This window comes from Pezoporus occidentalis, unplaced genomic scaffold (genome assembly GCF_034315485.1).
Source record: "Pezoporus occidentalis ecotype Australia unplaced genomic scaffold, CSIRO_AGI_Poc_V1 ctg31, whole genome shotgun sequence".
NCBI lineage: Eukaryota > Metazoa > Chordata > Aves > Psittaciformes > Psittacidae > Pezoporus > Pezoporus occidentalis.
This window is the reverse complement of record NW_026915052.1, coordinates 2,000,206-2,024,768: the sequence shown is the minus strand read 5'-3', so window position 1 is coordinate 2,024,768 and position 24,563 is coordinate 2,000,206. Positions and strand designations below refer to the sequence as shown.

The following is a 24,563-nucleotide window of genomic DNA, read 5'->3' as shown; positions in this document are numbered from 1 at the left end:
ATAAATTCAGCTTTATAATGCAGAAAGGTATCCTCTTTCCAATAAACCTGAAAGCTTTGAAATAATCTAAGGAGTCAGAAAATTTGAAAGAAAGAAATGAGATGGAACAGGTCCAACTTTAAAATCTCCTTATAAAACAACTAGATTATACAAATAATTCAATTTTATGAAACATGCTCACAAGATTATCAGGTCTATATCTGGCTTTGAGGGACAACAGGTGTTTCATAATGCTTAATCTGAAGAAGGATGTCAAACTAACTTCATACATTAGGTCCCATCATATAATCCGGATGCTCTTTTTGAGCACTGATACTGCCAAGATAAACCATATGTTTATTTAGATTTCAATTTAATGATACTGGTATTTCCTGGTATCTAGCATCTTTTAAGCTTCAACACAGCTAAATCACTTTGAAGCTGAAGCTGGCATGCCTGCATGGCAGCAGACAAACCAGGCTCCTCAGGACTAGTTTACAGGGTATCTGCCATGACGTAGACATGCCTGAAGACTACAACAAAGACTGCAGATGAGATTAAAACTGTTTCATTGTTTAGATTGAGCCTAAAGGACCTGTATCTGGAACCCAGACCCAGGTGAAGATGACTTAATCCAATCCCACTTAAAAAAGGGAAGGAGAAAAGTCTGAAGAAGTTAACGTTAAATCATCCTAAAAACACAGTAATGAAAATGAGTAGATCTACCCTGAATACTGTTTTGTTAAGAAGAAAGAAAGATTCTTAGGTGACTTACCACTTCACATCATCATTATGACCAGTGTAATGTCTCTGCAGTTGCTCTTCAACATTGTATAACACAACTACAGATGCAATGAAGTATACAGTTTCGCCCGTTGGAAGAAGATAGAGATTACTGCGGCAATCCCGACCCCTATATCCATAGCTAGCATGTTGGTCAAGCTGCAACAACATTATCTACCAATGAAGAATGTTAAAAATAATGAAAACCAAAACAGATTCTCTGGCCCTCTATTTCCTGAAGTCTGCACCTCTTGGCTTGAGCACAGCTTTAACACTTGCCAGCCTTCACAACTCTCTTCCTTACCTAGTGAGTTACTGAAAACCTATACTTCTCTTATAGAAAATACATGGTAAACAAGACAGTAATTTGTAGACATACTATTCCTTCACTATCCTCTGGAATTTGCTAAATGCCAGACTAAGGCAATATTAATTTTGTCCCAAGTGTATTTACTATTTACACTGCTTGACTAATTAAAACAAAAATTTAGACTTGACAGAAATGCTAATAAGTCTTTCAGCACATCTCCCTGCATTACATTAGGATTGATTGCATTATCCTTTGTGCAGGTTGATTGATTTCATTATTCCTGGCATTACCAGCCAGATGGATACAAAACCGTAAAAGGGTTACATCACCCCTTCCAATTTATTTTCATAGTATTTCAAAGGCAGTGGCCCAGATTCGGATGTTAGTCATATCAACACTAATCTAAAGTTAATCCAATGAAATAACTGGAATTAATCCACATACAATCTCATTGAGACTGAATGTTAATTCAGCCAAATTATGTAGTTTTATTCTTCTGAAGAGTCATTAGGGACTTAAAACTATTTTGGCTTTCCTTTTTTATGGGAACTGAGAGAAACAGCATTAGCAGAATTCTGTCAAAACAGGACTGCATTCTAATTCAGTCAGTATGGAGAAACTGGCTGTGATAAATATATGGAGAAGTACTGAAACCCCAATTATATGATATTAAGATACTTGTGCACTATTCTCTGTGGTCAATAATAACTCAGTCAAGCTAAAATTCTCATGTTAATGTTATTCAAGAAGCAAAGTCAATAGCTATCTTATTTAAATTTAGAAGTAACAGCTTACTGTTTCTTTCCCAGTAAATGCAGAAGCAGTGCTGCATACCAACCATCAAGATGTGCATTCAAAAATACAGCTTATGGACTCACAAATTGAAATACTTCAGCCAAAGTTCCTTCAAGTTCGTGGTACTAAAATTTGAAGACATGGAAACAGCAATATCTTCAAATTACAAAGCATTCACTATCAATTTTGAACCTATCTGTAATGGTTAGAGTTAACTACTCTAGATTGCTGGACAATATTTGCTTAAATTTATTTTTCTCTATAAGGCCAGATACCATTACCAACTGAAGCCAACATAAACCACCCATAATTCAACAATATATAATCAAGTTTATAATGAACAAGCAGTTGAAGCTAGCATAAGAAATTAAACTTCTTTTAAAAGTGAAGTAAAAACATTATAAAGACATTCATAAGGAACAAATCTCAGTGCATAAAAATAGCTATTAAATGGGAAAGATTACATTCTTTAGGGAAAATCCCCTTTCTTTACAATTCTTCCTGAGGGGAATAATGTTGCACTCAACCCTTCACATGATTGCTGTTGTCAAACACTCAGTTTCTATCAGCCTTTTTTCTCAGATGCAAACTCCTGGGGTTGATCTCTCCTTCCCCTCACTCTTTCCCACACTCTGATTCAGTGGCTTCAAGTTGGATTTGGTATGTTGGCACTTACAGGAAACGTTATCTTGACCTTTTATTTTCATTTGGCCTGCAGCTTTTGTTTCAAACCTCCTGCTTGCCAAGTGAGCTGGTCTCAAATGGATCTGTGCAGATCACTGTTCCCACCCTGATGTTCCCAGTGCTGATTTCTCACTCAGATTTTACTACCTCCGCTCCAGCCCTCACGCTTCATCACTCAGCATTTGTTTCTTCATGTCTGATTATATCTGATGTGCCCTTAACCTTTTTTAGCTTACCCAGATACCTGCTAAGATGACCATAAAACCCTTTTACGGTTCAGGTATGCCCTGAAATCTTTACACATTAGATTTTCATCCTCCTGTTTCCCATTACAGTCTGCTTTGCCCTTTCCATTTGTCCATCTCACCTCCAATATCCTGTTTTTCTGTCCTCATTTTTACATTATAAAGCATTTCTGGCTGTAATCCCACAGACAGGCTGATCTGTCTGCTATAAAGATTTGTCTCCTACTCCACTTTGGTTACCCTCCAATCAAACAGCTCAGCTTCCCCAATTTAAGTGGAACAAATGCCTGCAGTATTGGTAGGTTTTCTGCAGTCTTCATCTTTCTCCTTAAATTATTTTATGCTTCTCTCCCCAGCTTTTCTTCTCATCACTACAGTCAGTAAATCGGGCATTATTTTTTCTCTCTCTTTTTTTTTTTTGTGGTAATTGGTTTATTTTGTTGTTGGTTGTTCCAGGTTTTTGTTTTGGGCTGGCTTTGTTTGTTGGGGCTTTTTTAAACGTCCTTCATATATTTATAACTTCCATATACTTTTCATACACATTTACATTGGGCACAACTTTTAAGTATGGATATCATGATTGGGTTTAACTGCAAATAAATTAAAATCTGAAAAAGTTTGCAAGGCATTTTTGGAAAAATATGCATCCTCCTCAGTAACCATTTAGGGTTAGTTAGATCATTTTATTAATTCATACCTTCTTGATTCACAGACAACCTTTACATACAGGATTCTGCTGGGTATACAGATACACACCAGAAAGGACATATGAATATTCAAACTAATAATAATACTCCATCTGGCAAATATTCAGTTACTTAAGTAAGCTTAAGTAAGTGAGAAACAAATGAGACTGAAGTTATGACCTACTCTAATTATCACTTCTTATAATAGTCTGAAATACTAACTTCATCTTTCACCTACACACTGCAAATAATCTGTTTTGTTTCATGGTTGTTTTTTTTGCTGTTTCAGCAAGCATCATGACACTTTCTCCTGTATCATCCTTAGGCCCCCTAAGCAAGGTGCCCCTTACAATTATAAAAAGATTGCTTTATGCAGTATTTATCATTCTAATCTCAGCTGTTTTATTAATTTTATGGATTTTGGGGGGTTTTAACTAATCTTGAGTTATTTCTGTATGCATTATCTACTCAGTTCCAGCAGAGTGGGGTAGAACCTACAGGCTCAGCTGCAACAGAAATGACAAGAATGGTTACTAAATCTGTCATTAATCTCCTGTGAATACAATGGGACTTTTGGAGACTCTGTGTGCATTCTGAAACCACATGCAGTTCTATTTATACAACTCCAAAAAAGACTACATGCAGCTTGTCTTCTTTTTTATGAAGACAAAGCAACTTCCTATTTGCACTGTTTAGGACCAAAAAAAAAAAAAAAAAAATCTTTTTCTTAAAATAGAAAACCTTATGAAGACTTCATTTCTCTAAAGATAGTGGATATTATAAATAGACTAAGATCTTATTGTGTTGTGAACACAATCTATTACTAAGATTATACAAAGCTGAAATATTTCTTTTTCCAATAAAGTATGCATTTTCTTTTTACATTTAAAATTGAAATGTGAAGATTTCTGTATGTAATGAAACACAGATTTCCTAAAAAGTCTGTAATTATGTCCACTCATAGAAGTCAGTGGGAAATTCTGGTTGTTCATTGTTTATGGTGCTTAAATAAAGTTTAAAATCTAAATTCAAACATTATTTTATATATGGTAGCTTATGAATTTTATTGCTAAGCACCTATCAGTTGCAAAACAGTCTTCAATTCAGGGCTTATTTAAGTACTGTAGTTGATTATAGCTTTCTCTAAAAGATAATGGTGCACATTTTATAAAACACAGTTTAAACCAACAGATTACTGCCGAGAATCAGCAAAAAAACTGAGCTCGTTTTATGCATACTTTAATTAATAATCATAGCTCACTACATTCTTGCAATATGCCTAGCTTAATCTTTAGCTAATTGGCATGCTTCAGACTTAACCTTCAGGAAACATTTAAGTAAAATCTTTAAGCTGCCACTCTTTACTTCACAAAGGTACAGAACTCCAGCCTCAAGAAATTAACACCTATTTACGTTGGAATGTTGCTTCAGTAATGAAATAAACCCATGAGCTTAATTTTGCCACATTTCAGCTTGAATAACTATTTAAAACAAACCATTAAGAAATTACTGATTTCCAGTAGTCTAGCACAGAAAGGATACACCCATTCCAGCTTAAGCCTCTTGGCTGGTAGCTCTACTTTTGCTTCCAAATTGTAAGATTCCACTTGCTCTTTGGGCATGTACATAGTAACAGGACGTCCACGAAGAAACATTTTTACGTATCCTTCCTCTACAAAAGGTCAGAAATGTTTAATGTTACACAAAAAAAACCATCAGTGGAGAACTCCCATGCTCCTCCATCCCTTCCCACTTAACAGTCTGGTGTGTTACAATTACAGAACAACATGCAATCTCGAATTTAGAAATTAAGCAACACTTCTTTTTTTCCTAATCATAATAACTAAGCAGATTTATTTTTTTTTTTGAACATTCAAAGTCCATTTTCCTCTAAATATTTTGAGCAGCAGAATTAGGACTAAACAATGTCATGAAGGACTACAAAACTGAAAGGACTAAAATCAAAACTTTTCTGGTGAAAAATAATGTTTCAATATTACATTTTTTAAAACCTAAGAATAAAGGGAAAACATCAAAGATTACAATTAACGCAGAAATGCCACTTAAATTAATTTTATTTTTTAATCAGTATTTACAGTTGAGCATCAGCATCTAAAGTATTTTCCAACACACAGTTGCATTCTTTGCATCTCGGTGTAAAGATATGCTTTACACTCAATACAGTGTTAGAGATACATTCGAGGATAAGGAACACAAACAGAAAAGGAATCATGCTGATGTACATGCAGAAAAGACACATGCTTTAAGTACTACTAAACACTGAAAAAAGAAATGACAACATTGACAGCACATTAAAAGAAAGGAAAATGACATACAGGAGAGAAGCTACAAAAACTGAATTGGCTGACAGAAGTGAACAGTTCTAGAAGAAAATACTAGAAGTAATGTGTTGAACTGGTAAGAAATATTTTTGGGGTAGAGAAGCAAGATTAATAACAGATCTGGAAGTACTGACTTGGGGACTTCATGGGGCTTATAAAACTAGGAGATCTGGGAAATGCCATGAAGGTCTGACTAGGACTTTTGGGAACTGGCAAGGCCAAAGTGGGTGTCCTGTGAACTTCTGGTGAAGTTTGTCCAGATTCAGAACGTGCTGGCTCTTGCTGCTCCATCGGCAGATCAAGGGGTTCAGCCTTGTTCTCATGCGACTCAAGCAGTTTTGGAGTCAGTGACATCTGTAGAGTTACTAGACAGAATAATCGTGGGCACAGAGGAAATGGAAGGGCAAAAGTAACAAAATCACGTAAATGAAAAAAAATATACAATTTAGGACTGCTAAAATTATGCTATGAATTGTTAAGTATCATTACAACTATATCTTTTTTTAATTTGAAAACTAAGACTTTGTTTTAATTGGAAATAGGCACACTCTACAAATCCTCACTAAATTAATACAAATTATTGGTTGAACAAATAAACGTTATAGCTATGCTCTAATACCTAAATATATGTGTATTTTGCCTTGAGACCAATTCATTTGGGAAAGAGATCTACCTGATCTGTCACAGTAAGGTTACAGCTAGGGCTCTCTAGTTTCATTTACAGAATTCATACATATAAGGAAAACAACAGAAAACTGAAGGATAAAAAGAAGCAGTGATGATGAAATAATAGTGACAGATGGTTGGAGCTTAAGATGCCTGTTAAAATGCTAGAATACGGAACTGTTTTTAAAAATCTACTCTAATAGATCTGTATTGGAAAATAAAATAGAGAGGGTAAAGCATTAAATAGCAGAGCATTACAGCACTATTCATATGCGCATGCAACATCTTTTTAGTGAGCTTGAAACACCTGCCAATACTACTGATACTGGTGCACTGGAAGTCAATAGATTTTCAGCACTGACAGCCACTGACTGTGCTTATCAGTCTAGGAATGAACAAAAGCTTAATCCATTGAACTGCTTTTCTCACCTGAAACTTTGGGACTCAAAATTTGCATTTAGCCATCTACAGTGAAAGTATTTGACCTAGTCACTCAAAATTCTGTATTAAATAGGGAGAAATGGGTACTTTTGGACAAATTAATCACATTTTAAAGCAGACGTCCAAAAGCAAGCACAGTAAATTACACAAGTATATAAATACCTTCAGAATGCCTCTCTCTCTCCCATAAGTATAAAGAAGAACTTAGACTAACTAGGTTGGGTATAGAAATACATACATTATTTCAAATTAATTCCATCTGTACTTTCTGGCGCTAATCCAAATATATTATCTACATAATCAATAAACATACTTTTCATTGTACTTTTCTTAGCTAAGTTTAAGACAGCAAAGTTCTAAATGTGAAGATATAGATGTAAGGACAGACAATCATTAAACTACAAAGACAGACCAATAATGAAACTTTTAGACAAATGTATCTTTTACATCTGCAACTTTGTAAATTTGAAATTGTTGTGGAAAATAACTGAAAAGCTTAACAATTACCGAACAGAAATAAGAAAGCCCATGAATGCCAGTAGGATCTGGAAAGGAGACCACTACTGCTTGCAGGCATAAAATTGTACAAAGAATACACACAGGCAGAGACTCTTTAAGAGACTTTGCCTTGAGAACAAACATTCTTTGCCTTGTGAAATCTTAGATTTGTTGCAAAGCTGAAAGATGCTGATTAGTGGAAAAACTGTTAGCATCTAGCTATCTCTAAAAAGCAAAATAAATCTGTGATTCTATCACAGACATAAACATGCATCAAATATGCACATTTACACTAAAATTAAAGCTTTAGAAAACAATACAGTATGTTTACCAAACGTACCTCTACTTTATCACACTAAGCAAAAAGCACTAGAAAATTAGTTGGAGGCCTAGTTATGTTTATTAACGTTCAGAAAAAAACTACAGTCTACTCAGTAAGAAAAAGCACAGGAAAAACCAAGGCTTCTATAATCATGTTAGGCTAACAGCAGAGCAGCCAACAATGGGGCAATTCTATATGAATTTCAGCAGAAGTGCAGAACGCCATTTCAAACACAGTGAACATCCATGTGTTGCCATATAGCTCTCTCAACATTTTTTTTCCTAATTCAAATTCTTTGGAGTAAGTCCACAGGAATTTAATTATAACCCATTATTATTACTGAAGTGCACCTGAGGGCTATAATTCAGCAGACTGTATTATACATTGCATAATATTTCTGTTTCATTGAGAAGAACTAGAAAAGTTTTAACACTGCAAAATGTGCACAAGTTAGAAAATAGATGTTTATACAGTGAGCTTTTATCCCACCAGCACCATTTTGCTTCGAGAGCTATGAGGTTTTGGAATTGAAGCCTACCTTTGCAGTGTGTCACACGGCGCTTCCCTTGTGATTACAGAGACAGAGACAGAAGGGCTAGATAAAGATGTGTTTGAATACAATAAACTCACTAAATACCTGCTCTACAGGGTGTCCAGTTATATTCTGCTGAAAGCTAACCTACTGCTTGACATAACCCTGAGCCATACTCCATGCCATAAAGTGGTTAATTACAGTCAAAACCATTTTCCTCCATCTAGAGGCTCTGTTTTTTCTTCTATCATTAAAATACTAGCTTAGGCTCCATTATGCAACTATATGCTTAAAGTAAGTAAAATGCCAAGTATAACTTTCTTAGGAAAGAACCCCACAACATTAATTTTGGTATTAATTTCATCCAGGTGAGGGTATTAATAGCGTCACATCTCTTTAATTAATGATATTTATCTACAGAGAAAGTGCCAGAACACCTTTTGCAATATCTTGCTTATATGGTGCAAGGGAAGGAGAAGTGGTACACATGAAAAGTACATTCTGTACAAATTGGTTTTCTTTTTCTAAACCAACAGTTTTCATGAAAGGGACATGAACCGTGATTCCATTCTCACAAGAGACTCAAGTATGTACTTAGTTTTATACATTATTGAGTTCAAAATCAATTACACTAAACCCTGAAGTTTGGCTTAAGAGCTTTGTTGGATGATGATCAAACAGTGCACTAAACAGAAGATTTTCTACTTTTTCAGCTTAATGAATGAAAAAATGTATGATTATAAAAATATCTGATAAATCATCAGGGTTTTTTTCCTTCCTTATTCTGTTAAAAGAAAGTTTTTATTTTAGTTGTCCTTGGTTTTTCAGAACAAAAGTAACTGTTACATATACACTATTCAGCTTCATATCTTTATCGCGATTGTTCAAAACTATGTAACTGTCTAATGACAAGGACAAACTGCTTTCACTTACACCTACTGTTTAATTTTCAGTATTTGTTTGCAGGGATAATATGTAAGTGGGCAAAAATGAAGTGATTTTCAAATTAGATTTCCAAAACTGTAGTGACAAAAAACTTTTTTTTTGTAATTTGACAAATTTTGTTATAAGGCACTGGGACAGATGTGGCATTCTTTAACAGTATTTCAGGGCTCCCTTTTATGACTAAATTAACATGACTGTATCATAAGTGGAACCTGGCATGCTGTAACATGCTGTAACTAAAAGAACCTTAATATTGCTTTGAAAGGGGAGACATATAAGAGGTAAGAAGACATGGCCTTCTTCTACTTAACAACTATAAAATAAAATTTCTATCAGGCTAATAAAACCTAGTGCAAAATAATCAACTTTTAAAAAAATATGTCACCATCAGCCTGTAAGTATCATGTTCAGATTCCCAATGCCAGTTTTTAGGTATCCACAGAAAACAAAACAAAACCCCAATACTATTATATTATCACAACTGTTATCTGCTTAAAATTTTTAAAAAGTTCCTACCTGCACTGAACATTGGTTCCTTGGGTTTGCTGTGAAAACAGTGAAGAAATGTCTGTTTTAAAAAGCATGCACATACAGTCGGCATATATAAAGGCAACAATATAAAATTAAAAATGCAGCACAAAAGATATAAAATATATTTGTGTGCACATATAAATAAAAATACTTTTTCAATTCAATTATTTACAATGTAAATCTCCAGGCAGACACAGTTAAAACCAGTAAACATTGTGGCTCCTTGACGGCAGATGTTAAAATTTTCACATTCAATTCTCCTTGTATTCTTGAAACTATAGATTTCCCTTCACTAACTACCAAATCCTCCTCCTCTGCAAAGTTATTCCAGTTATAAGAGAACACAGAAACTGGTCATGAGTAGCTGCATTACTTTTGGTTTCTGTTGTGGTTTAAACCCAGCCAGCAAACGTAGCTGCTTACTCACCCCCTGCCTTCCCCCCTTCCCAGGCGGGACAGGGAGGAGAATCAGAAGAATGTAAACACACGGACTGAGACAAGAACAGTTTAATAACTAAAAGTACAATATAACATTAATAATGATAAGGGAGATAACAGGGGGAGAGATATATAACTAAAAGAGGAAAGAAAGAAAGAAAAAACCTAAACAAGTGAAGCACAATTGCTCACCACTCTCTGATAGATACACAGTCCAACCCAAGCAGCAATCAGTCTTTTCCGGGTAACTCCCCCAGTTTATGTAGTGGGCATGACGTGCTCTAGTACGGAATACCCCTTTGGCTAGTTTAGGTCAGGTGTCCTGTATCTGCTCCCTCCCAGCTCCCTATGCCCCTCCTCACTGGCAGAGCAGGATAGACTGGAAAGTCCTCGATCAGGGTAAGCATTACTTAGCAACAACTAAAACATTGATGTGTTACCAGCATTGTTCTCAGACTAAAGCCAAAACATAGCACTTCACCAGCTTTTAGGAAGAAAATTAATGCTATCCCAGATGAAACCCGGACAGTTTCCAGTGAGATTTGTTACTCCAAAGCAGTCTACAACTGTAATATAAAGCAAGGAATATGTTCTTAACTACAATATCTCTCTGCATATGAAGAGTGATAGGAGTGCTGTATCACTGCACATATGGGTGTTCACTTACTTCATGTCTTTGTTTCTTTCTGGATTTAAGAAGCAAAACAAAGCTTGAATCCTGCTTTTCCAAAAAGTTTACATAAACCAGAAAATACTCAATTGTTTCTTGGTGAATGACAGAACTTGGTAAAACCCAAAAAGCACATAGCCATCATGATTAAAACATCTTCTATTTCTCACTACACTACTGCCTGAAAGACAATCTGAGATCAGACTGCCTTTTTGTCTTGAGAAAAAAATTGGCACAACTTCAGGGGGAAAAACATGAAGTGTGCGGAGAAAGAAGAGAAAAAAAAGCTGAGGAGCCCTCTGGATAGTGCTACCTTGGCCAGAAAGAAGCAATCTTCTTGAGGACATGGCAGTCATTTTCTTTCTTTGTCCTTTGCTTCTGTATAATCATGCTTGAGGGTGTTTCTAATGAAGCATGAAAGGGACACAAATCTATATTATGCTCTCGTGAGACCTCACTTGGAGTATTGTGTGCAGTTCTGGTGTCCTTAACATAAAAAGGACATGGAACTGTTGGAATAAGTGCAGAAGAGGGCCATGAGGATGATGAGGGGACTGGAGCACCTCCCTTATGAAGACAGGCTGAGAAAGTTGGGGCTGTTCAGCCTGGAGAAGAGAAGGCTGCGTGGAGACCTCCTAGCAGCCTTCCAGTATCTGAAGGGGGCCTACAAGGATGCTGGAGAGGGACTCTTCATCAAGGACTGAAGTGATAGGACAAGGGGCAATGGGTTAAAACATAAACAGGGGAAGTTCAGGTTGGATATAAGAAAAAAGTTCTTTGTCCCGAGTTCAGCTGTAGCAGTCATTTTTTAGCTTCTTAGCAGCTGGTGCAGTGCTGTGGTTTTTACTTCAGTCTTAGTACAACCCTGGTAACACACCAATGTTTTAGTTGTTGCTACATAATGCTTACTGCGAGTCTCATGCTCTACCAATGAGGAGGGGCTCAGGAAGCCAGGATGAAGCAGAGACAGGACACCTGACCCAAGCTAGCCAAAGGGGTATTCCATACCACAGCACGTCACGCCCAGTATATAAACTGGGGGCAGTTACCCAGAAGGCCCAGATAGCTGCTGGGGTTGGGCTAGATATCGGTCAGCAGGTGGTGAGCAAATGTATTCTCTCTTTGTCATTTCCCTTATTATTATTATTATTATTATTATTATTATTATTGGTGGTAGCAGTAGTGGTTTGTGTTACACCTTAGTTACTGGACTGTTATTATCTCAACCTGTGGGAGTTGCAATCTTTCGATTCTCCTCCCCATCCCTCCGGAAGCTGTGGGGGAAGAAGGGGAAGAATGAGCGAGCAGCTGCATGGTTCTGAGTTACTGGCTGGGCTTAAACCATGACATTCTTTACTGTGAGGGTGGTGAGGCACTAGAATGGGTTGCCCAAGGCAGTTGTGAATGCTCCATCACTGGCAGTGTTCAAGGCCAGGTTGGACAGAGCCTTGAGCAGCATGGTCTAGGGTGAGGTGTCCCTGCCCATGGCAGGGGGTTGGAACTAGATGATCTTAAGGTTCTTTCCAACCCTAACTATGATATGATTCTATGATTTCTTTTGCCTTGATTTGACAGTTACACTGAGAATAATACATTTATTTAATGATAAAACCAAAACAACAAAAACAAATTCTACTGATCCTACCCATCAGTTTAGCAACTTTTTGTCACATCAGTATTAATTATGTGACGAAATTCATGCTTCAAGCTGGTGTGCACAGCCAATCTCATCTATATAAATAGAATGATGTGTTGCCATTGTTAACACCAAGATTAACATTTTATCTTATGAAGATATTTTTAGAAAAAAAAAAGCTTTAGAAGATGAAATACTAGCCAGAAATGCTGCCATGTTAGAGACAAAGAGTCCTTAGCTCTGAAGAGACCATGCTGACTTATTCAAGCTAACCAAGTTAATGTGAAAGACTGATTCATGTCAGTAATAAATCATCTGTACTTCCTAATTATGCAAACCCTAACCACACAAAAGCTCAGAGCTCTGACTAGACTTTTTCATTAACTTGAATCACGTCCTACTTATCTAACTCTTCAGAAGGCTTACCCCTGGCTCATAGCTGGGATACACCAGAGTAGCACAGGAGATTACAGCCATCTCCTTACTCCTTATGCTTAAAGCTTTTAAAAATAGCTTTCTATAGTATAATGGTTTTGTGAAACAGGCTACAATTCTATATACTTTGAAAAACAATAATTTCATGATTGCCTTTATAGATTACTGGCTTTAAACTTCATCTAAAGACCCAATGCAGAATATCTCAAGTTGGAAGGGACCCATTAGGTTCAATGATACTAATAATAAGGCTGGGAGTAGACGGTTAACTAACTCCCTCTTCTTCTTTGATACATACAAAATTTTACGAGGACAGCCTTAGCTCCCTAGGTCTTAGCATACAGAATCATGGCCATGTCTCTTTAATCCCATGACTCTTGCTTTATATTTTGCAGTGGCCCAGCCTCAACAGGAAACATGAGGCAACTCCTTAGCAAGTTTGCCGATGACACCAAGCTGTGTGGTTCAGTTGATATGCTGGAGGGAAGGAATGCCATCCAGAGGGACCTTGACACGCTTGTGAGGTGGGCAGATGCCAGCCTCATGAAGTTTAACCATGCCAAGTGCAAGGTCCTACACCTGGGTCAGAGCAATCCCAGGCACAGCTACAGGCTGGGCAGAGAAGAGATTCAGAGCAGCCCTGCAGAGAAGGACTTGGGGGTGTTGGTCGATGAGAAAATGAACATGAGCCGGCAGTGTGCACTCACAGCCCAGAGAGCCAACTGTATCCTGGGCTGCATCAAAAGGAGCGTGACCAGCAGGTCGAAGGAGGTGATCCTGCCCCTCTACTCTGCTCTTGTGAGACCTCACCTGGAGTATTGTGTGCAGTTCTGGTGTCCTCAACATAAAAAGGACATGGAACTGTTGGAACAAGTCCAGAGGAGGGCCACGAGGATGATCAGGGGACTGGAGCACCTGCCACATGAAGATACGCTGAGAAAGTTGGGGCTATTTAGCATGGAGAAGGGAAGGCTGTGTGGAGACCTCATAGCAGTCTTCCAGTATCTGAAGGGGACCTATAGGGATGCTGGGGAGGGACTCTTCATTAGGGACTGTATTGATAGGACAAGGGGTAATGGGTTAAAACTTAAACAGGGGAAGTTTAGATTGGATATAAGCCTCTTCCACAGGATAAGGACACTCTTGGAGGAGTTAAGAGCTGTGGTGCTCAACACCTTGAGGCTAATGTGTGACAGAAATCAGGGAAAACTCTCTAATTACACAATGATTGTTCTCATAGTGGCACCAACATCATTAAGTCCAGCTAAAGCAATCTAACATATGCTCTCAATTAGTTCCTTGGGATACTTGCACATTATGCAAGGACTACATCACTTGTGTGCTGGACCTCTCCCTTCAGGCCAAAGTAAGTGGTATCTGATCAGTGTTGCTGCTCAACCATTTGTGGCTTAAAAGCTGCAGAATGACATAAACATTGGATTTCTGTTACAATAGTATGGAAAAATTAACAATGCTTCTCAAGTACCGTAATCAACTTTGGAGCGGAAGCAAAACCATTTTGCAGATAATCATTATGCCATAATGCTCTTATTTCTCAACTACTTCAGAATCCATTTTTCAAGTGCACAGTACCTCTATGCAACTACTAGAAGTCTTGTCTTTCCTTAATTTAAATGAACAACCTATTTGATGTTCTCACCTTATGTCTATAGTAGCTTTAACATATTACTAACTTCAGATAATTATCACCTTACACAGGTAGCAGGAACTCAGGGATATCTTCAAAAAACAGCTTTGGCAAAGCACTGTGTTTAGATTTGTGCAGTGGAAAATACACCTGTCAAACACACATAGAATTCACCTTCTGGGGTCTTGATCTAATGAAATTTATTATACAAGATAAAATACTCAGAGAAAGGACACTGCAGGATCGTCACGTTTGTTAAAACTTCTTCAAAAAGCTACAGCAAATTACTACAGTAAATTGGAAATGTAATGACATTCACCACTGGTAGGTGAAATATTCCTGTTCATATTCCAGAAACAAGTCTACCTTTAGTCCTGCTGAAGTCACTCAGCTTATAAAAAGCTCATTCATATGCATGGACACACAATACCAGTAAGATTTAATTGGCCTTAACATAAAAAGGACATGGAACTGTTGGAATAAGTGCAGAGGAAGGCCACGAGGATGATGAGGGGACTGGAGCACCTCCCATATGAAGACAGGCTGAGAAAGTTGGGGCTGTTCAGCCTGGAGAAGAGAAGGCTGCGTGGAGACCTCCTAGCAGCCTTCCAGTATCTGAAGGGGGCCTACAAGGATGCTGGAGAGGGACTCTTCATCAAGGACTGTAGTGATAGGACAAGGGGTAACGGGTTAAAACTTCAACAGGGGAAGTTTTAAAATATGCTTTTGTCCAACTGTTGGAGCTTTAAAAATAAAAGCTCCCAATATTTGCAAAGCTAGAGAAACTAATTGCACTAAAGAAACTGCTTTCATTATTGGGGCAGTGGGCGGAGAAAGGATATAGATATTTAGATAACATTACCTTTCACTGTTCTTTTTACCACTAGATGAACTGCTGGTGGATCCAGTGCGGTTGCGACTCCCTTTGGAATCTCCATAGCTTTCCCTCCGACCGCCTGGGGACACACGCTCAGTTGAACTGGTTCTCTTAATGGTGCTAATAAAAAAATGGAGCAAGTTTTACAGTAGCACTTGTAAAAGCACTTATGTCTGCAACAAATATTTTTGGAAAATGTACCAAGGAGAATGCTGAGCCTAAAAATAACCACAACTTTGTTTTTAATCATAACTTGATTTGTTAAAAAGAGTTTTGCTGAGTACCTGGTGCAACAAACATACTGCTTTTTCCTTAATCATGAAATAGAAGACAGGCTAAACCAGTATCATAGAGTAATTTTCAATACCTATTTTCCGCATTGCATTTCAAATCTCTGAATACTATTCCACTCTTCTGGACTTTTGGACTTTCTTAATCAGAAAGTGAAATATTTAAAGAGAAAGCATATTACCTGACAGCTCCAGGCAGACTACAGAGAATGCCAAAAGTGGGTCAAAATTTGAGCACCAGCAAGCTAACTTTGTGTCTTCATTCAGTATCAACTGTTCTGTGGTCCAAAGCTAGCTTTAACATACCCCAAAGTGCAATTAATGGTGAACAAGCCTGCATTTTTTATTAGCTTGTTGAAAAAGTATGCTTCCTACTTACATGTATGAATAGATTTCCCACATCTCGTGACAAGGGATTTCTCAAAGGCTTAAAACTTGCCTTGTCACTCACTCTTCAACCATCTGTCCTGCCAAGATAGCTATCAGGGATCTCTTGAATGACTTTATGGCACCCCTTAGATATTCAGCCCTCTCTGATGAAAAAACATGAGCCAAACCAGAAGTATTACTTAGTAAGTGAAAGAGAAGCCTACTCAGAAGTTACACCTAATAGGAATAAATTATTGTGGTTACTCTTTAGTCCAAAGCACTTCTCCCTAAAGCAGTGCTTCCTAGGAACGGTAGGAAGCATTTCCAGCTAAGGGTAAGGCCATGAGCTGCATAATGTTTTTTACTTTGGTGCACTCCATGTGCAGCAGAGAGACGCAGGCAGCATTACCCAGTCCGAGGCAGGAATCATTCCCCATGGAGGTGCCTGAATTACAGGACTCAAAGTGTCAGGGTCTCATTACTCCTTACCCCAGTCCTGTACTGTTTTCTCCCTTTCAAAGATCAGAACAGAAATGTCCTTTAACTATAACATTCCAGTAACTAAATGACCACCTTCAGCGGCAATCTCACTCTAGAAGCCATGGACACCAATGATTGCTTTCAAGCTCATACCCCGCTACCCAAATCCCAACCTCAAGCTCACTCCCTCTGTGAAAACGTCAGTTCTTTCTGTTCTTGCTCCTTCAAGCCTCCGTCTCATTCCAGTCACCCATTTCACCAGTTCCAGCCAGCTCTGCCTTGACCTCCATACACCTCCAGGGATGCTCTGCTTACCTTAAGGCTCATCTCAAGCATCCCTGAGTACTATTCCAAAGCTCCCCATTAGCCTCTAACAACTATCCCTACTCTTATCTCAGCCAGCTTCTCAGGCTCTGTCCACTTCATATGTGGTGTAAGAGAGGCACTGGCTTTTCATAACTAAAAGAAATGAGACTGACTTTTCTTTCCAGTCAAAAAATTATTCAGCTTATCAAACTTACACCACCACTGATATACTTTTAAAAAGGGCAAAACCAAATTAAACCCAACAAATATATTCCTGCTCCCTCATGTCTTTTTACCAGCATGGTGAGGAATGCTTCAACACCTCAGCTGAAGCTCAGTTACAGAAACTATGGGAGTAACAGAATCAGAGTCTTCCTGCAAAGCAACCGCCCTTCCGAAAGGAAGCCCTCATCCAGGGCGAGATCAACAGAGCAGGCACATGTTAAGATGCAGCTCAGGCAGCTTGATAAAAATCTTTCTGGTACATGTGATGGTAGGCCAGATGTTGAGTGCTTCATTTTTGTATTAAAATTAAGGATGATTCAAATGATTAAGCTGATATTTAAAAAATAGTGTTTCTGTGGAGAGAGCAATGTAAGATAGCAAGCAGAATGCGAAGTTACACACAGGCACAGAACAAAATACATTCCTAGGAGAACTGAAAAGGCAGTTAGAGGAATTCCATCTCCATTTCAGAAATAAGTGTCTCCTACGCTAGCCTAACATCATCCAAGTCATCTCAGTGCATGAAAATACCTCCTCTAGTAAATCAAATAATATACTGTTAACATTTAACTTTTTTCCCTCCATCTTGTAACATCATCCAATTTAATACTACTCCAGTTAAAAAAATAAAGTCTTGATAGTCAATCATTTTTCTTCAAATAAAACAGCTTTATTAGCTTTATTAGCATGAGTCCTTGCAAAAATATCTTCCCTGTGTGATTTTACAGGATCAGGCCTTCATTTTGGCATCCTTTCCTGGTTAAGGAAAAGAATAGGCAATATCAGCCTACACTGAAATCAAAATCAGGAAATCACCAAATTACATTAATGTTAGAAAAAAACATAAGTTACAGAAGCAATATTAAACTAATTTTAATGTTGCTTGGTTGTGTTTTTTTATAGCTATCAACATTCAGAAGATGAACTGGTGGATAAAAAATCCTGAATGGGTGGGACTAAAGCTTAGAAGCGCAATGCTATCTTCTTTCTGAATAATGAAGTCTCACATCATTATAAAAACTACTTTTACCACAAGAACAAAATTCTTTTAAACTCTTTCGGCTTACATCCATTACTGCTTAAACTAACTAGGAATGCTATCTTCTGACAAATTTTATTTTAAACTCTCAACAACAACAACAATAGCCCAGTGAGAATTATTAGCAGGTGGTAGGAAATGAGGATTATAACTCCATCATATTAACTCAATTTTGGTGTACACACATTTTGGTACCTGCAGTGTTAAACATCATTGGTTATATCCATGGCTACAGTAGAAACACTGTCATACAAGGAGGAATTTAAAATGACTGAAAAATACTCATTTAACTTACAGGTTTGTAACACTATAACTGGATTCCAGCACTTGGCTTTCACTTTAGTGATATGAAAAGAGAGCATTTTCAATTATTTAAAAAGATAACATTTGGTATCACAATTTTTAATTTAAGACAGCAGTGTGGTCTAATGAAACACCCCTATAATAAAAGTTATGTTAGTTATGGTATCTGCATTATGTCATGCTAAAATTATCAAAGTTTTGTAAAGCATTTATCAATGATGAGAATGTTTGAAACATGTACTTCCAAAAATGTTAAAAATGGAAATAACAGTTACAGCTCTACCATGTTAATGCTTGTATTAAACCAGACACTTTCTATGTGGTTAACTGAAATGGAAAGGAAAAACAATAGCTTTGTAGTGTTGAAGCTCAGTTAAGGATCCCTCACCTTAGAGCAGGCTTTTTCAGTTTGCATGCATTGAGAAGATTCACAGACCTGCTTAATCCAGATTGAGAGGTGCGTAAACAAAGCAGAATAAAAAGTGAATGCAACAATAAAATGTGGAAACAAGACATTTAAACCAAACTTACATTAAGAGACATAACTGCATGCTTTCAAGATATGAAGTCACGTGCAAGAGTAAACAACACAGTGCTTATTGACTCAGTTAGATGTTTGATCATTTCAAACCATACATTTAAGAACACCAATGTATCTTTGAATGACAAAATCTCAGCAATGCTGCAATACACCATTCATTTGTAAAGCCACTCAAAACAACAAAAAAAGAAAATCAAAGAGTCTAGCTGAAGAAATAAGACAGATGATCTGGCTAGAAGACAAAGACTATTAAAAAAGCAACAATAAAGACAAGAAAATAAATCCTCATATATACATACATATACCACTGCATAGCATGAATGTTTCAGATGGTTGCATTACTGAACTGCGGTGAACAAATCTGGCCACAATTAAAATATATATATACTGAAGATATATTTAATTTTGCCAATTAAAAAAAAAGCGCCTTTTAATAAACTAAAAAATGGCACAATCATCTTAAGACAGTAACTGATATTAATATTTTGAAACTTGTCTAGCTCTGTTTCTGACCCTCATTTAAATCAATTAGAATAAATTCAAGAATAACATATGACTTTAATTTCATTATGCCTTTGAGCAAAATGCACTAGCATAAAATTTAATTGTTAGAGATAGGGTGAAGTGGCATAATAGTTCTGCCACTCAAAGATCAGTGGAGAGGGATTTCCTTTTTAGTTTACATTCTGTTTATTTTAAAACATTTTCTTTGAGAGTTAAGTGTTAAATAGGAGATTTAATTGAAGGTTTGGTATAGAGTTTGTGTATGTGCCAGTTACAAACCATCGCTACCCTCAGAACAGAACACAGAACATTAATTCCAGGCAACTGAACAATTTCTTAGGGGCCATGTGTTTGGAGTTTAGAAGATCAGGAATTTATCATATTAAAGTATTTTATTCTCCCTACAAACAAAGCTCTTTATGTTTTCTTTGTTCCAGCTTCTTCCTTTTGATCTCCATTGTCAGAGTTTTGCATCATTGTACTTTGCAATCTGCTGGGGGAGAAAGAATGACTGATTGTCTTGTTTTGAAAGGCAAAGTATGTGTTAGCCTGCAGCCTGCAGCAGCATCCCTACAGGGAAAGGTACTGTCTGCATTCTCCTCAAATTTTTTTTTCTTTCCTTTTCCCCCCAAAAACTCTTGGAAAACAAAGCTATCCTAGATGAGTCACAAACCCCTAGATTTTATTAGGGAACACAAAACATTACTACCGTGCACTGGCCAAATTCCAAAGACAAACTTAGTGTTAAGCAGTGAACTTCAAGCAAAAGAATGGGGGAAGGGAAACTTTTGCTCACAATACACAAAGCTCATCTTATTCTGAATGAGTAATTTCAAATACTTATTCTAAGCACAAAGTTCAGAATAAGAATATGGCAGCATTTGAAAAGCTGATGCTCAAAATAGCTTAGACACTTCTACAACAAAAATACTAATAAGTTTAAAACCAAATTCTCTGAGCAAAGGCTTTTTGCAAAGACTATTGGAAAGTTTACAGAACCAAGAAACTCTCAGTTCTCCATGTCAGGTGATTATCCAGCCCATCACAAAATCACTTCAGCTCTGCATTAGCTGCCTTGCACCTGGAAGCTGCCCAGCTGTGTTCCCAGGGCACCCAGGTCCTGAGTATGGCAGCACCTGCTGGTGCTGGATCAGAATTTTTGGTCCATGTATCACCAGCCTTTCTGTCTTGCATTGTATTATCACCATATACTTTTATAGTCCAATTCACCTATGTTTTGGATTTGTGGGTTTGTTCTATTCAGATAATTTCATTCCTTCCATAACTTGGATAACTGGGTGCTGACTCTATGAGATCTGAATGCTGAAGGAGGGTTTGGTGCCCTCAATTCTAATTGAAGTCAAAGTCAGCTGAGGTTACCCAACACACTGCAAGATCTGGATCTAATTATCACATTAAGCACTATAACAACCTACTGATATCCAGAGATACATGGTTTACATATGGAAAACCAATATGCATAGAGGTTAAATGATTTGCATAAGGTCATTGAGAGAATATGTGGCAGAACACAAATAAAAGCCTGCTAGCTCCACCCTTTCAGCCTCAAGCCTTTTTTATTACCTCCAATTTTATATTCCTGTCAGAAGAAGTCATTTCCATTTCAAATATTAAATGGGAAATCAGAAAATGTAGTGACCTCTGAACTGCATCTCCTTGGTAATCCAGCAAGGCAAATTAACCACATACCAACCTGTGGGTTCAAATGAGTTAACCAACACGTTTAAATACAGCTATTGTATGAAGTAAGATTGTGTCTGCAGACATACACACAAGCATATCTGTTTCTACGCAGAGGAATGTATGGATGCACAGTCAGTCCCCACACAGATTATTTACATGTATTTATATAAATACACATACTGTTTCAAGGGACAGACATTTCAGTAGGACATTACACACTTCCTAGCCCAAATGGTGAAAGCAAAGAACAGAGGAATCTGAAGTTATTTTTTTGTAACCCCCCTTTTCATAAGTCTGTTCAATAAAACATTTGGGAAGAACTCCGTTTCACCTGGATGCTTGCATGTTTTAAAAATATGGTCACAGGTAAGAAAAAATTGAAGATGATATTTTCTAGGGTAGTAATCCAAGCAGATACTTGTAATCCCCAACAGCAGACCAAAGGTTTAGAAGATGACTGGGGTGGGGGCAGGGGATTTCTTCCTTCTTTTTTTTTTAAATTTTTCTATCACTTTTCAAATTTTACCCTTTTCATATATTGAAAATTTTCTTTTTTTGTTTTTCAATTTTGTATCTAATTTGTATAGGAAAACTATTAAAATTAAGCAGAAATTAAGTTTTAAAACATCTGTGAGTGATATTAATTAAAGCTGCTCTGCCACATTACTATATTTAGGACTAAAGAAAACTTACACTACAAAACAACAGCAGTTTTGGAATCAGTTTATATGAAAAGAGCACTATAAAAACATGACTGCTTAGCAGAAATCATAGCTAAAAATTATTCAAAATTACATTCCATCTATAAACTGTTCAACACTGAGTGAAGATTCTAAGACAAATAAACCTACACCTTAAAAATAAAGAAGCTATTTGATCTTGCTGATGTATTTCCAACACTGTTTTATGCATACACACGTACAGCTCCTGAAGGTAAAACGGTCCAGTATAAATATAAAGCATGAATGAGTTTATCTTAATGGATGCAAAATGGATTAATCTATTTGACTATTTGAAAGACGGCTATTTGGAACACTCAATACATCATAGAATCACAGAATGATTTAGGCTGGAAGGGACTTTAAAGATCATCTAGTTCCAACTCCCCTCCCATCTTTGAATACTGAATATTTGGAGCATGATTTACTATAAAAACATGAAACCCCATCAGTTATTTTAATGTTCATTATCAAATGAGAAGAGTAGACATTAATTTACCAAAAAACATTTTGTACAGTAATTCATTGGTGGGGTCCTTATCATTTTATTCTCTTCCTCATGAAGTATATTTATAGGCAAGGCACAGAAATATATTTCACTATAATTTATAAAAAATAAAAGAACAACATTTGCATATTAAAGCCAATCAATATAGATTTTTATGGCATTTGAGGAGAATGGGGACTTCACAGCACCTGGATCTATAACTGCTGTTTTCAGGACATGGAATAACTCCACTCTCCTAAGCACTCTTTAAGCGTCAATCTATTTTAGCAAAAGTGCCCATTTGTAGTTTTTCTTTTCCAAAACCAAATATACATCTTCATACTGCAGATTTAAATCACCTTCAGTCTAGCTTCTTCAGCAAAGAGAAAGGATAAAGCATAATGAAGGAACATTAAATCCTTATCCTGTGGAAGACTCTCTCATACAGGATCCAAGACAGTCCAAAAATACTCCCTAAGGATGCTCCCTAAATATTGTCCCCCCAGCACTCCAGGTATCCAGACTGTATATGAATCAAGTGGAAGGCCTGTAGGGTGTCACTTATCTACAGGGATCCTGATCTAGGATAACGCCTACAGGCTGCAGCAATACTTGATGGACCACCTGAATTATGCAAAGAACACTCCTACTACAGGAAACACAAGTATGATCTTGACCTGCATTTCATTCACCCTGCTCTGTGGCAGACAGTGTTATGCTGAACCTTAGGGATGGAGTTTGAAGTCTCAGAAATCATACCCACTATCCACAAGTAAAGTATGCCAACGCTTGTGCTCTCTCATATGTTTCATAATTACATATTTACATAATTACATATTTACATAATTACATAAATACACTTGAAACTTTATTATGAGAATGAAGAAAAAAAATGACTTGTAAAGAACAGATTTCTTTAAAAATTCAGCATATACAAAATAGTATTCCTTCTTAAACACTGACTTTGCACACATTTTCAAAATTCTGATAATTCTGATAATGGTATATATACTGTTCATACAGTATTTGTGTTCCTCATCTTAAGGGCTGATCAGGCCTACCTGCCAAAACCTACAACTGCAGTGGGCCCAGTTCATAGGAGCTCACAGGACTTTGTTTGTGCGACAAAAACAAGTAAGATATTTTCTAGTTTTGATTGCGCACAGCACAGCTTTTCTCTTCTCTGCAATAACAGAACACGGAGTTTCCTGGAAAATCAGTCTCCCTTCATCACAGTAACAGAGAGTGACATATCTTTAGTCACCACCTCTCCTTTAAGGAAAAATTCTCTTTACAAAAGAGACCTCAGATCTTTAGATTAATGGTCTCATCTCCACAACTTGCCCTCCTCAGCATCATCACTACAAGATGCTGAGGATGACACATAACAATGTAAAAAAATTAAATAAAACCCCATGCTATTAGCTTATACAGGCAAACCATACAGCAGATTAGAAGCTCAATAACTGTCACATGGAACTTGGACTTGCTGCTCCCAATCCACCTCAATCCCATAACTCAGATCTATAAAACATCTAGCCCACTTAAAAACAACTACACACACAGAGCAAATTGAGAGAGAGCAGTAATTTTTTAAAAGGACTTAAATACATACTAATAGTAAGAAATCTAAAGATGGATGTTTTCATTTGCGTAAATATGTGTTAGGCGTAGAATTTTCCTCCTCCCTGAAATGCTTCTAAAATTGCACATGCAGTTTCCATAATAACTTTTAGTGAGAGAAAACCAAAGGTAACATACCGATTTGTAACGACATCCATTTCTCTAGACTACATATTTTCTACTATCTACTAAAACAATTCTTGTACTATGTTTCATGTCATGTGCAACAGCACAGTAGAAACACTTTGTTTTCTACATGCTCAACCATATTAGCAAGAAAAAACCACAAACCAGTAGACCAAGCATTATGCATTCTTTCAATATTCACAGAAAAACCTCAATTCTAATTAGAACAAATAAGTTTAAAGCCTCTTAGAATGAAATCCATCTCTCCTTTCCAAACTAAATATATAGACCATTGCTTTGCATGTAAGAAAATACACATACCTAGAAGCTTAAAAGATGAAATATACCACCAATTTTGCAATTATAAGGTTTATGATCAACGCA

General features: G+C 36.9%; 1 protein-coding gene across 12 annotated transcripts in view; it reads right to left on the bottom strand.

The window, feature by feature from the left end:
* The window catches only part of EML1 (EMAP like 1), a 133,870-nt gene that overhangs the window by 31,165 nt on the left and 78,142 nt on the right, over positions 1-24,563 (bottom strand). For 2 of the 12 annotated variants that reach the window (XM_062627890.1, XM_062627888.1), the window contains exons 4-10: positions 18,864-18,911; positions 15,449-15,583; positions 9,745-9,773; positions 8,290-8,316; positions 5,959-6,189; positions 5,025-5,154; positions 755-904 (exon numbers count right to left, since the gene is read on the bottom strand). In XM_062627890.1, the coding sequence (XP_062483874.1) occupies positions 755-904; positions 5,025-5,154; positions 5,959-6,189; positions 8,290-8,316; positions 9,745-9,773; positions 15,449-15,583; positions 18,864-18,911 (750 nt within the window). The remainder of the gene's footprint in view (positions 1-754; positions 905-5,024; positions 5,155-5,958; positions 6,190-8,289; positions 8,317-9,744; positions 9,774-15,448; positions 15,584-18,863; positions 18,912-24,563) is intronic. The other 10 variants (XM_062627889.1, XM_062627891.1, XM_062627894.1 and 7 more) reach the window with 10 other exon arrangements.